The following is a 12,867-nucleotide window of genomic DNA, read 5'->3' as shown; positions in this document are numbered from 1 at the left end:
GTGTCCAATAAAATTCAAATAAAATTTCCCGCGGCTAGATACGAATGAATACACTTCATTTAGTTCATTGGCTGATTTGGGCATACCACCAGAACATTGGAAACATGACCGCGTCTTTGTAACACTGTTTTACTGTGTGTTCAGCATGAAACAATTTTATCTCTAATGAAAAGGCTTGATAGTTAGAACAGTTTTACACTCATCTCTCGACACCAATACAGTTTGTGTGTGCACCATTTATTTTCAGTGGATTGCCAGCGCCAGAGCGTTTGTACTTAAAGGCTATGTTCTCATATTTAGTAATTACTTCCATATTCCTGTCTGTGTACTAGTATATTTAAGTTAATAAAAGTATCGTTTTACTTCCATATTCCTGTCTGTGTACTAGTATATTTAAGTTAATAAAAGTATCGTTTTTCCCTATTCTGATATTCGTTTTGGCAAAACCATTTGAAATTGTTTTCGAAATTGAACATTTAACATGTAAAAGTATAAAGTTTTAAACAAGCCATCGTTCCAGCAGTGGAAGCTTGGCCTCACTTTAATGAATTGCATTCCAACCCGCAAGGTATCAGGGTCAGTTCGCGGCCAGTAAAATAATCGTTATATAATATAGACGCTATCGCGTGAACAAGGTGAACTGGAATTTTCTTTAGACCAGAAATATGTTAAATGAAAATATTCAGCGATATAATAATGGTATGTCAATAATAGATTCTTAATGTGTTTTCAACAATACCAAGGTAACTATTATTTTTGATTAATTTAACAAGAATTATTCCACCATATTGACTAATGTATTAAGCATGAGTGCGATGATTCTCGATACTGTTAATAATCGAATCAAATAGCAATGCCCGAAAACAGGTTTGTTCGAAGAACGCGCGTATAAATATTTAAAATATGTACGGATACTTCGCGTGTGACCGGTTAACTCATATGTTTTAATTTCACTTCCATTCTTCTTTTGGTTTTCTGTTTTGTATCTATAGGTTTATGACCAGCAATATCATGAATATGTAATAATGTAAAATAAGCCGCTTAAACTCCGCGTAACTGTTAACATCCCGTACTGCGTGTGATACAGCTAAGAACTGCACAGAAAAAGACATTCGCTATCTTTGATCTCATTCATTGAACTCTTTACCTTTCACCAACTCCATCCGCAATCAACGCTGTATATCTTTTTTTAAAGATATTTCTTGTTACTATTAATTAAAGCAAACTTCTGCCAACTTCAATGACCTATAAAGAAACACAAGCGACAATACATTTAATATTTTCGAACGTCCGGTTTTCAACGTTTGACTAGTTTTGTTCTACACATGCACGGCCGTTAATGAAGGGCGCCACCTCTTTTTTGAGATGCATTACAAAACTAGCCAATCAACTTCCGAGGTGGTACTAAGGACTGGGTGTTATTAAAATACACACAGAATACTACAGGGTGAGTAGTTTTATGTTGTTTTTTCCAACATATTTCGCTTTATTTTAAAAAACGGGCGATTAAGTGCGATTCAGCTTATATGAATTCATACACAAAGTGACAGAAACATACAATCAAAACACATATAGGAAAACGTTAGGAAAAAAGGTTAAGTTGTAACATGTCGAATTTTAAAAACAAATTGTGTGAACGAGCATATTTCCTCTCAATTAAATCGCTCAAGACATACAACGATTGCTTTCCACATACCAACGTCGATGCGCACACAAAAAGGCTTCTTCCCGGTCTAAAAGTTTTTTTTGCATTATTCCAAAAGAGATGGAGCCAATGCGAAGGAGGTGCCCCCCCCCCAGGGCAGGAGCTGGCGCATATATACGAGTTAACATTCATATCACAACAGATGTTATCAATAACTGTAAAAGATAAAATCAATATGCAAGTGCCATGAATAGGGCGTAACCGAGATGCAAACATACGAGTCACTCATGCGATTGTTGCATACCTGTTGACATTTTAAAATATACGCTTGTCTGCTAAAATTTGAATAACATGAATTAAATAAGAATACAACGTGTTATTTAAAGATTCATCGATTGTTTGAAATATTTTGTTAAGATAGAAACACATGTGTTTTATTTTTGTGTGAAATAATTGATTTGATCAAGTTTATTTACCTTTGTCATCACGCCGGATGTATTAATTTCAATAATAAGTATTCATAATCAACTCTGAGAATATGCTATCATTTTATCGAAATAATCATGAACACATGAAAGTTTCATAACCATTTTTTGTACTTTTAACGGATGCGTAGTATCATAGTGTGCGTAGCAAACAAAGTATCATAGTATTTCGTGTATTCAAATAATCTCCATGACGTAAAACATGTGGTTCGTATGGTCTACAACCACAATTTCAGTCTGAATAAAAAAAGACATGTTGCATATTTTCCATATGGCCTCTATGGCACACTTCCATCAAACTTTCTTAAGTTGTAATTTAAAATAACAACTTGAGAAAGTTTGATGGAAGTGTGCCATAATTTAGGCGTTTGAGAATCTGTATTTTTGTGTTCATTTATTTCATGGCAAAAAGTTTGAAGAAAACATCAAAATAACATGCATATCCACATACCAAGTTTCATTAACCTAGCTCAAGATGTTTTTAAGTGATCCAGGGATCCAGATTCAATTTGAAAGACGGACTAAATTCAGCAATTATTGGTTTACATTTACAATTTAATATGAAGACTATACCACTATGCCAAAGCAATCTACAGTAATCATTAATAAACACTTACTCAAGAAAACAACACAATCAGTTATTTTATCATTTAATGACTTGATTTGCAATAAAAAAAAGTGATAGACAAACGTTCTAGATGATTACATAGAGTATTAACTCCAATTGAGAACAATGTATTATTTCAACTGCACAAAATGATTTGCACAGCAATGCATAAAATATGAAAGAAAACTTGAAAAGTGTAGACAATGATGAATGCAATACAAAATGTAATACAAATCTGTATTTGTTATGCAAAACCATGAAGGATGTTACAAAAATTAATAATAATACATGTTTTTCATTCATAATGAGTGGTTTGAACATTGAATTAACAAATTCATCATGTTAAACATTCTTAAATCCTTGATATGCGCAAGTGCAACAAATCTGTATACACCTATAAACCCCATTTTTCTGGAAAACCACCATGAGAGAGTTGCAACAACATCATGGTAACAAGCAGTATTTCCCTCTGTACTCGACCAATCTTTCCGTTAGCACATGTTCTGCCAAATCAGTTTTCATATTAACCATAAAGGTAATAAACATCGTATCAACCATCACTATAACATATAAAATCATAATCGCTGTCCAAATATTTTTGTCAACTATCAATACACACAGGAGGCCTGAACGCAAACACGATTTTCAAACAAATTTTAAGAGATTTCACATCAAATTAATTACCTCAGGACGTTATTTTATCAGGCAAAATAAACATATATTGTGAACACAACATAAATTTCATTCCATCTATGTCTCCACGGCAACCCCTTACTGTGTCCCACTTCCTGTCCCAGATCCAGTTCCCTGCCCTGTCCCTGCGGCCTGCTGCCCGTACCACTGGGCATACTGATTCCAGTTCGGCCACTGGCTCTGGTTGTAAGCCGCCCAGGCTGCCGCATTATACGCCTGCTGGGTACCAGTGCTACCTGTGGTTCCCGCAGTGGCTGCAGTAGAGCCGGTTCCTGTGGCTGCTGTCTGCTGGCCCGTCTGCTGACCATACCCGGGCCACTGCTAGAAAACAAGCGGAAGAGACTAAAAATCACGGATGTACCAGGCCTTAACATCATTTGTCATGAAGAGCTATCACATTATTAACAAGCAAATTAATTGAATTGATATCCCTTGACAAATAAATTTTGTCTATGGATGGGTGCAAATCCCTTGTTTAATGGTAGATTCATAACATAACAAAACAAAAACAAAGCGCAATAACTCGTATTTAATACAGTGTAGGGTATGGTTCTTGTGCATAGCACTTTTCATCATTTTATTGATATCTATACATCCGTGAAGTTCAACCTTGAAATCTTGTAAAGTAACTGAGATATTGCTTAAAAAGTTACACCATACAAAAACAACAAAGGGGAATAACTCTTATTTACAAATGCAGGATTATGGTTCTTGTGCATGGCACTTCTCCTCATTGATATTAATACATTCATGAAGTTTTATGTATATTGACCTAAAAAAATTCCATCATACAAAAACAACAAAGGTAATAACTCTTTAAGAAAGAGTAGGGTTAAGTTTCTTTCGTATAACACTTCTCCTCATTACAATTTATACACCAAGTTTCAAATTTATATCTTCAATAGATTCTAAGATATAGCCCTGAAAAGTATGTGACAGACAAATGGACTGACGGACAAACAGACAGATTGACAGCCTTTGGTAGAAGATAATAATTAAGAATGGTTGAAATAATGGGGTTCATACCCAGTAGGTGTTGAATAATACTTGTCCAGATAAACATTTTAACCGGACTTGATAATAAATCTGGCTCCTAGAAAGGTAACGTGGGTTTAAAAGATCTGGCCTTAAGACCTTCTTGAACAAAAATCCAAAATCAAATTAAATTATAACACTAAAACCCTTTTTTTTTCTATTTGCTATTTGGTATTTATAATTGGATTTCATGTTTTAGATACATATTTGAGAAACAACAGTAAACACAGCCTCTTTATTTCTTGTTCTGTCCTACAAAAGCCGTTACAAGCGCAAAACCAAACAAAAACCAAGAAACATGTTTTATTTGCAAGATACCATTTTTTTATTTCAACTGTAAATAATTCCAGCAAAACTTAGAACATTCTTAAATTATTCTGACATTTAAAGGGAGGAAATCAGCTGAAAGGAGGAGAACAAATCACATTCCCACCACGCGACCAGCCCCCCTCACCTGTGCATAGTTTGCCCATGCCTGGTTGGTAGCCTGCTGGCCCCAGGCTTGTTGCCCAGGGGTCGCGGCAGTCTGACCCCACTGCTGAGTGGCCCCAGCCCCCTGGTTCCATCCCTGGTTGCCATAGCCCCCGCTGGACTGGTAGCTCTGGGGGGTGCTCTGGCTGTAGCCCCCACCCCCTGCGGGCTTGTTGTAGCCTCCCCCACCACCGCTAGAGCTGCCCCCATAGCTGCCACCACCACCTCCGCCATAGCCTCCGCGACCTCCACCCCAGCTGCTCTTGCCTCCGTCCTGCACAAGTAAATACAGGACATTTAAACAATAGAACCGCATAACGGGTGCCAATGCTCGGCTGCGGGTGCATTATTGAATAAATTAAAGCTTGTCAGAATTTTTTATTATTTTTTTAGAGGTCAGTGACCTAAAGATTCAAAAAGGGTGTGGCGTGTAGAACTCATCAAGATGCATCTACATATGAAGTTTCAAAGTTGTAGGTGGAAGCACTTTGCTTTTAGAGCAAAATGTCAAGGTTTTCGCACAACGTGGACGAGCTGGCTATGACAATACCTCAGGTTTTCTCCGAAAACAGCCGAGCTAATAAAATGAGCCTCGCTCTGGTAAAACCGGTTAAAATGCACATGCAAAGTGTCATCCCACATTAGCCGGTGCTTAAAATGGATTTTCGCTAAGTGGAGACTGAATTTAAATGAGAAATGGCATTAAAGCGGAGCTTGTCATCCTTGAATCTGGAATGACATGCAGATGATTTAAACCCCATTTTCCAAGAGATAGGCTTAAAGATGATAATTCAGCTTATTGAAATAAAATGTCAAGCATAAAAATGAATCATCGAAACAAGAGATTGCCAAGCAATATTGTCCCCTACCAGTGAAACTCCACCATTGTCAGTAATTTTTGTTGTGTGTTATATTTGTTGCCATAGCAACCAGAATTCTTGACGCATGAACAAAATGAAATGACGTGCATAATCTCCATATTGCCATCTATCCATGTTTCAAGTTTGATGGAAAAATATGAAGAAACAGGATCAAGAAAAGTGTGACGGACGTACTCACTGACAGACAGACTGACAGTCAGACAGAGCGCAAACCATCAGTCCCCTCCAGTTTCACCGGTAGGGGACAATAAAGGCATCAACATCATTCAATGGCACTCATTAATAAAATAAAAGATTGTTACTTTCTAACAATGCATAAAACAAAACATTTTTTTGTTCTCAAAACTTGCAGTTTCTAAACCAAATACACTATTTGATTTTTTTGTTAACATATTCAACAAAAAGCATGCTTAGCCCATCAGAACCAGTTCTGTGTGCCCCTGCATTTAATTATGATGCAATTGCCCAACTTAAATCAGAGCTGGAGTGGAATGAAAATACCAATTATTTCATGACCAATGACAACACAAGCGTGTCCTTCTTGAACCTTTGTTTGACAGTCCATTCCAGTAAACCAACTTTCCAATAGTAAACAATCAACGTTCACTGCATAAGCATGTTTGATAATTTAGGCTCACTCTGGGGAATACTGGGCTTAATGCATGTGCGTAAAGTTGTGTCCCAGATTAGCCAGTGCAGTCCGAGCAGGCTAATAAGGGACGAAGCTTTAGGCTTTTATGCAATTTTCCATTCATAGGCTGTCTCTTCTGAACAAAAATCCACTTACGGCAGAAAGTGTCAACCCTGATTAGCCTGTGTAAACTGCACTCCCTAATCTGGGATGACACTTAAGATACATGCATAACCTTTTACACACAAACATTAAGCCCAGTTTTCTCGTAACGAGGCTTGATTAACAATAATGATAAAATTGCTGCTAGATTTTACCCGACTGCCTCCATAACCACCACCGCCCCCACGGTCTCTACCACCACCGCCGCCGCCCCAACGATCACCGCTTCTACTCCTCTCATCACCACGATCATTTCTGCCTCCTGCAAATTATGAGGAGCTATTCATCAGAAAAATCTATGTAAATAGGCATTTTGTCCAAGCACAATACAAAAATTAGATGGAAGAATAAAGGCTAGCATGGACCAGACGTTTGTCTGCTAGTCCCATGAGTCCGAAAGTCAGACCCGTCTCAATGCCAAATATGCATATTTTCCCCAACTTAGATACAACATTCCAAAATGTAAAAATATATAGCAGTAAAAATGAGATTTTGCAAATGATTCAAATCCTCTTTCCAGACTGACAAATATACAAATACTTGAATGAACTAAACTTGTATTGTTGTTGACAACATAGAGCACTCTTTTGCCAGATTTTCAGCAACATTGTACATCTTGCTTTCAATATAAATGAAAATGTACTGAGTGATTGGTGAATATCATTGAATAATAACATCGCCCCATGTGTTACCTGATTTTTCAGTGGGCTTCTTGTTTTCTTCTGAAAAATTATTTAATGTTTGTATACATGAATTTTTTTAATCCATTTACGTCATTATTGCATTTAAAACTAAGTAATTTTCTTATAGAGCTTTACAGAATTAAGTGATTATTTGGTTTTGTTTAGTAATAACATAGGGCCATGTGTCACAGTCTTTGAAATTAAATAATGAACTTGACCTTCTGTAACTTGTTAAAAGTTATTATAAAATACTTTGGTATTTAAACGTTTGAGTGTATCAGATTACAAAAATATTTTAAATGTAAGGAGATATAGATTTCTGTTCAAACTGACACATGTTTCCACGCAAGGGAGTACTTTACTAGTATTAATGCTTTACCTGTACATTATTGTCAAGAAATGTAAAGATCCTCAGATTTGGTATTATATTAATGTCCTTATAGAAATTCTAAAAAATAATATTATACACATTACACAAACATAATAAAGAATGTAATGTAATGGGAGTAGAAAATGAGGGTTGCATACCTTGTTTATGTATTTAACACAAATTGGAGTGAAATTAAAGTAATATTCGGCTGATATATTGGCAATAATTGTATTCAAGCTCTTTATTTCATCTTTATAATACTGATCTATTTTTCCAAACATTGACAATTTTACTGCTCGAATTTCCCAATCAAACCCAGGAGGAACCTTTTCCCAAAATGGTAAGAAAAAGGCCTCTGAACAGAATTGAAAAAAAACACAACTAGAAATGATATTAATTGTCAAAGACATTGATGAACCCACACATGTTTGGACATGGATTATATAACCACAATATATTCTACAGAAGGCAAAAATAGATAGGGTCATAAGTCAGCTAAAACTGGTCCCAGTGGCTACACCTTTCTATATTATCAGCACAGATCAGTTTATTTGGTTGAAAGCAAATAAAACTCATTGTCATAAACATACATTTACAATGACAGCACGAGTTTCAATTAAATATCAAACATACATCATATCCAATTAAGATGGAAGTAAAAAGAATGAAATAAAATAAATTTTCTTGAGAATGTCACATGTATGAAGTTAATGCATAGTGATCACATCTCAAAACATAGTTTAAAAATCTACATAGTAAAGTCAATCAACTGTAAAAATTTTGAGATAAAACCAATTATTTAAGTAGTTAAAAATACAAAATTGAGGGACTAGTCATTATACAGTGGAAAAACAGACAAAGAGCCATAATTCTGCCAAAAATTGATGCAGCAAAAATCTTTTTCTTAAGATAATCCACACATTTAGGTTAATTAATTCAAGAATAAGTTTGAGCAGGATCCATATCATTAAGTGGAGTTCAATACAAAAGCTTCATGACATACTTATGGACAAAGTGCAATTCTTCATGCCTCATGCTATTTTGCAGGCATAACAATTGATAGTTTTTGTTGTTATGTTCCTTCACACTGTTAACAAAATGTTTATTGAAAACAATCTGCAAAAGTTAAAAATGAAATTTGTATAAATGAAACAATACAGTTTACTGCAGACCAGCACATGAACGAATTGACAGTCTATCAATTTATAAAACTAAAAGTCTCAAAATTTTAGAAACCCAACAAACATATAGAGAAATGAATGACCTATAACCTCACCTCTATCTCCTCCCCAGCGACCACCACCGCCACCCCGGGGTTCGTCATTCCAGCGACCTCTTCCACCACCACCTCCACCACCCCATCTGCCACCTCCTTGGCCCCCACCCTCGCCCCAGCGACCACCTCCCTGGCCCCCACCCTCGCCCCAGCGACCACCTCCCTGGCCTCCATCCCACCTGCCCCCGCCACCACCTCCCCAGCGGCCACCGTCTCTGCCACCATCTGGACCTCCCCACCGACCACCTGCAACACACGTACATATGAACCTCACACTGGGACAACTGGACTTAATTTTAAACTTAAAGGTATTATATCAGAGATAAGACAACTGTGCCATTCAAGATAAGAAATCAACTGAAAGAATAATCGTATTGATGCAATTTCTATTGCCAAAACAACATACACATTTTCACCATAGAATCACAAACATTATTGTATTTCTTGTTTATTGCTAACATACATGTATCAAAGTCTGAAAATTATGCTGAGAATAGTTCAGACTGCACAGCCCCAGTCATATACCAGGGTAGACAGTCATAATTCTGCCTAAATACATTCATTTAAGCATTCAAGAATTTATCTAATGCTGGTTGAGAAGTATATGCTGGTCAACCCTTTCACACTCAGAATTGAAGTGAAAATGGCTAAATGCAAACAGCATAAAAACAGAACAGCCTGCGAGTAACTCGCATAATACCGGTATTATGATGTTTGATGCTCATATGTGTCTTAGGGTTGAAAATGAAGCCTTTAAGACTTGAATCTAGTAAAAACAAGAGCTGTGTTTGTGAAACACAATGCCCCCTGAGCCAATTTGAAGCAGCACGGCAGCTATTAAAAAAAAAAGACCTTTGACCTTTAAGGATGATCTTGACCTTTCACCAATCAAAATGTGCAGCTCCATGAGATACACATGCAAGCTAAATATCAAGTTGCAAGCATCATTCATGCAAGGTTAAAGTTTTGTGACAGACACACAGACAAACACACACAATGACAGACAGACAGACAGGCGAAAAACAATATACCCCCCGATCATTCGATCCGGGGGCCTACAAATATTTAAGTACAATTGATTTTCTAAGGGACCATATAAGTGTTAAAATGCATTTGAGCCTTGCTCTGTGAAAAAGGGGTTTAAAGCATGTGCATAAAGTGTCGGCCCAAATAAGCCTGTGCAAACTGCAGAGGCTCAACAAGGACAACACTTTCTACCTATGCTGGATTTTACCCAAGAAGAGTCCTCCTTTGAACGAAAAAAAACAATAAAAGCAGAAAGTGTCGTCCTTGATTGGCCAGTGCAAACTGCACAAGCTTATCTGGCTTAACACTGTACACACATGCATTAAAGCCCCTTTACTCAGATCACACCTCATTTCTAAGCAGTAAGGGTTAATCAGAAGCCAAGACACCTACCTCCTCCTCCCCCTCGACTGTCCCTGCCGCCACCGCCCCATGATTTGCCCCCGCGACTGTCTCGACCACCTCCACCGTCACGGGACCCCCCACTGCCAGTGCTGGAGTGGCGGTCTGTGTTGTCACTCCAGCGACTGCCACGATCACGGTCCCCTGCAAAATAGAGGAAGCAATGTGAAAATGACTGAGATAGTTAAACATTTTCAGGCTGTAAATAATTTTAATTGAGCCTTGTTCTGGGAAAACTGGGGCCCAATGCATGTAAATATCGTGTTGTCCCGGATTAGTCTGTGCAGTCCGCAGGGCAAACACTTTCCTGCTAGACTGGATTTTCGTGTAGAACAGACTTTCTTTCTCTTAAAATTCAATAACAGTGGAAAGAGTAGTCCCTGATCAGCCTGTGAGAACTGCACAGGCTTATCTGGGACGACACTTAACGCACATGCATTATGCCCAGTATTACCAGAACGCAGCTGCTTAATTAGTTTGTCTGGGAAGGGTCTGGAAAATCTGGTGATCAGTGTGAAAGCTCTTCTGTTCTTTTGAGCATTTTCTGGCCTGAAAATATGTTGCAGAAGTATTTTTCTAGCTTCTTCATTGACACAAGTTCTAAAGAGCATCAACAAGCATAAGAAGCAGAAGAAAATGATACATGAAGAGCAAACTACAAAAAAGAAACAACATTTTAGTATACCACACCAACCAAACCTACTTCATCAATCACCCCCACCTTAATATTTTACCCATATTGATCCAGAAAAACTCAATCTCAAATCTGCTAAACAAAAATTAACCACAGGGGCAAAAACCAATATCTCCTAGCATTTTACATAAAAAATGAAGCAGAAAGTTCTAAACCCGAAATGCCACCAAAAATGAACAGAACTGTAGCCTTCCCACCATTCCCTCTCACCTCCTTGAATCATTTTATCAGGGCTTTACAAATATGACAAATTATGAGAAGCAATGAAGCTGTACAAACGACTCAATACACTATTGCCAAGCAAACCTTTCTCAACATCCCTGCTTTCTCCCACATCATGTCATTAAAAAACAACTGCCACATTAAATGCACACACAGGCATTAAATTTACTTGAACTACCCTCCTGACATTGTTTTATAATTTTTTTTCTGTGTTTTAAAACTCTGGTCAATAATGGAGCAAAACACTGAACATTCAAACCCAGCCTACAAAATCAACTGACATAGACCTACTTTTCCCTCCGTTTTCCTCCTTAAATCGTTTGGCGGGGGGCTCAGCAAGGGGCAGGTTCTTCTGTCCCTCCTCCCTGTACTTCTCCACAAGTTTCTCTGCCTCCTCTTTCTGCAGCTCAGGGAATTCTACCTCGTCAAACAGCATGCCTACGTCTGGCACCGTGAAGTTGGCTACAACCCATCAGCGCAGGGAGAAAGTGAGAGGGGGTTATCTTGCACAACATGTTTGCGAATGAATGGGATTTCATTAATTGTAGGCTATTTTTTTGAAAAATTGTTTGCATTCTATTGTTGTTTTAAATGTTTGGTAATATTAAAAAAGAAAAGATGTTTTTATGTTTAGATAAATGATTTGCTTTGTTCAAATTTTTCATATTTGGTATTTTTACAGTCATTTTTACTTTCAGCCAAAGAATTTGTCCCAATAGTAATGAAGAATACCGCCTGAAGTCGTATGTTGAACTTTGTATCATGTTGTTTTAAAGTGCCCAAGTACAAAAAGGGGCATAACTTTTGTAATTATAATCTAAGGGCAATAAAAATCATTTTGCCCAACTTCATATTGTAAGGAACAAAGCCTGTAATTTTGAATGTCGTTTGTTGAAAATTTAGGAAAATGAGTGCATACAATTTTGTGTGCATCAAACAGACAGTCGAAGCGACTGACAAACACCCATGGTGATTCCAGTAAACTCCCCTTTGTCTCGTAAGGGGGGTAAGATCAATGATCTCAATGGCTAATGAAATCCCATTCAGTCTACATGGAGTGGACCTGCATCAAAACATCCAACTGTAGTTCTATGCTCATAACAAAAACGAAGTTGGCTGTATATCAGGTGAACAACCATGTCTGTCATAATTTAATATTAAAAGGCATAGGTCAGCAGTATTTTTGGAGATTTGAAACTGGCATAGAACTAGAGTTGTTGCATAATGTACAAGTGAGAAAAGAAAATACGCAATAAAAATGGAGCAGTTTTCATACATACAGCAACAAAATAGGAGACAACAAAAGGATGCCAGAAGAGCATCATATTACCAATATCTTTTGGCTGGCCCTACCTTTCATCTCATAAATGGCCTTCTCTGGGACCTCTTTTCCTTCCACTTTTTGTTGGCTCTCTAATCTGGTTTTGTAATCTTCATCAGTTGGGACGACCACGACCGCCCGTCGTGAGAAGCCTTCAAACGGCTGCATTTTACGTCGTCGAGCAGATGCATACACATTTGTCTACCATGGCAGGAGAGAGATAAGGATTGATTGATTATTTTATCTGGCTGGCAACATTTGCC

The 12,867-nt window shown here is 37.5% G+C and overlaps 1 protein-coding gene across 4 annotated transcripts in view; it reads right to left on the bottom strand.

The window, feature by feature from the left end:
- Positions 1-2,770: 2,770 nt before the first annotated feature.
- LOC127875024 (heterogeneous nuclear ribonucleoprotein U-like) overlaps positions 2,771-12,867 on the bottom strand; it is a 32,687-nt gene continuing 22,590 nt past the window's right edge. For 2 of the 4 annotated variants that reach the window (XM_052419760.1, XM_052419759.1), the window contains exons 15-22: positions 12,637-12,805; positions 11,575-11,745; positions 10,359-10,511; positions 8,940-9,185; positions 7,303-7,332; positions 6,766-6,872; positions 4,920-5,210; positions 2,771-3,751 (exon numbers count right to left, since the gene is read on the bottom strand). In XM_052419760.1, coding sequence (XP_052275720.1) covers positions 3,509-3,751; positions 4,920-5,210; positions 6,766-6,872; positions 7,303-7,332; positions 8,940-9,185; positions 10,359-10,511; positions 11,575-11,745; positions 12,637-12,805 — 1,410 coding nt within the window. In that variant the 3' untranslated portion in view covers positions 2,771-3,508. The remainder of the gene's footprint in view (positions 3,752-4,919; positions 5,211-6,765; positions 6,873-7,302; positions 7,333-8,939; positions 9,186-10,358; positions 10,512-11,574; positions 11,746-12,636; positions 12,806-12,867) is intronic. The other 2 variants (XM_052419761.1, XM_052419762.1) reach the window with 2 other exon arrangements.

Source organism: Dreissena polymorpha, chromosome 3 (genome assembly GCF_020536995.1).
Source record: "Dreissena polymorpha isolate Duluth1 chromosome 3, UMN_Dpol_1.0, whole genome shotgun sequence".
NCBI classification, from domain to species: domain Eukaryota; kingdom Metazoa; phylum Mollusca; class Bivalvia; order Myida; family Dreissenidae; genus Dreissena; species Dreissena polymorpha.
This window is presented reverse-complemented; position numbering and strand designations above follow the sequence as displayed.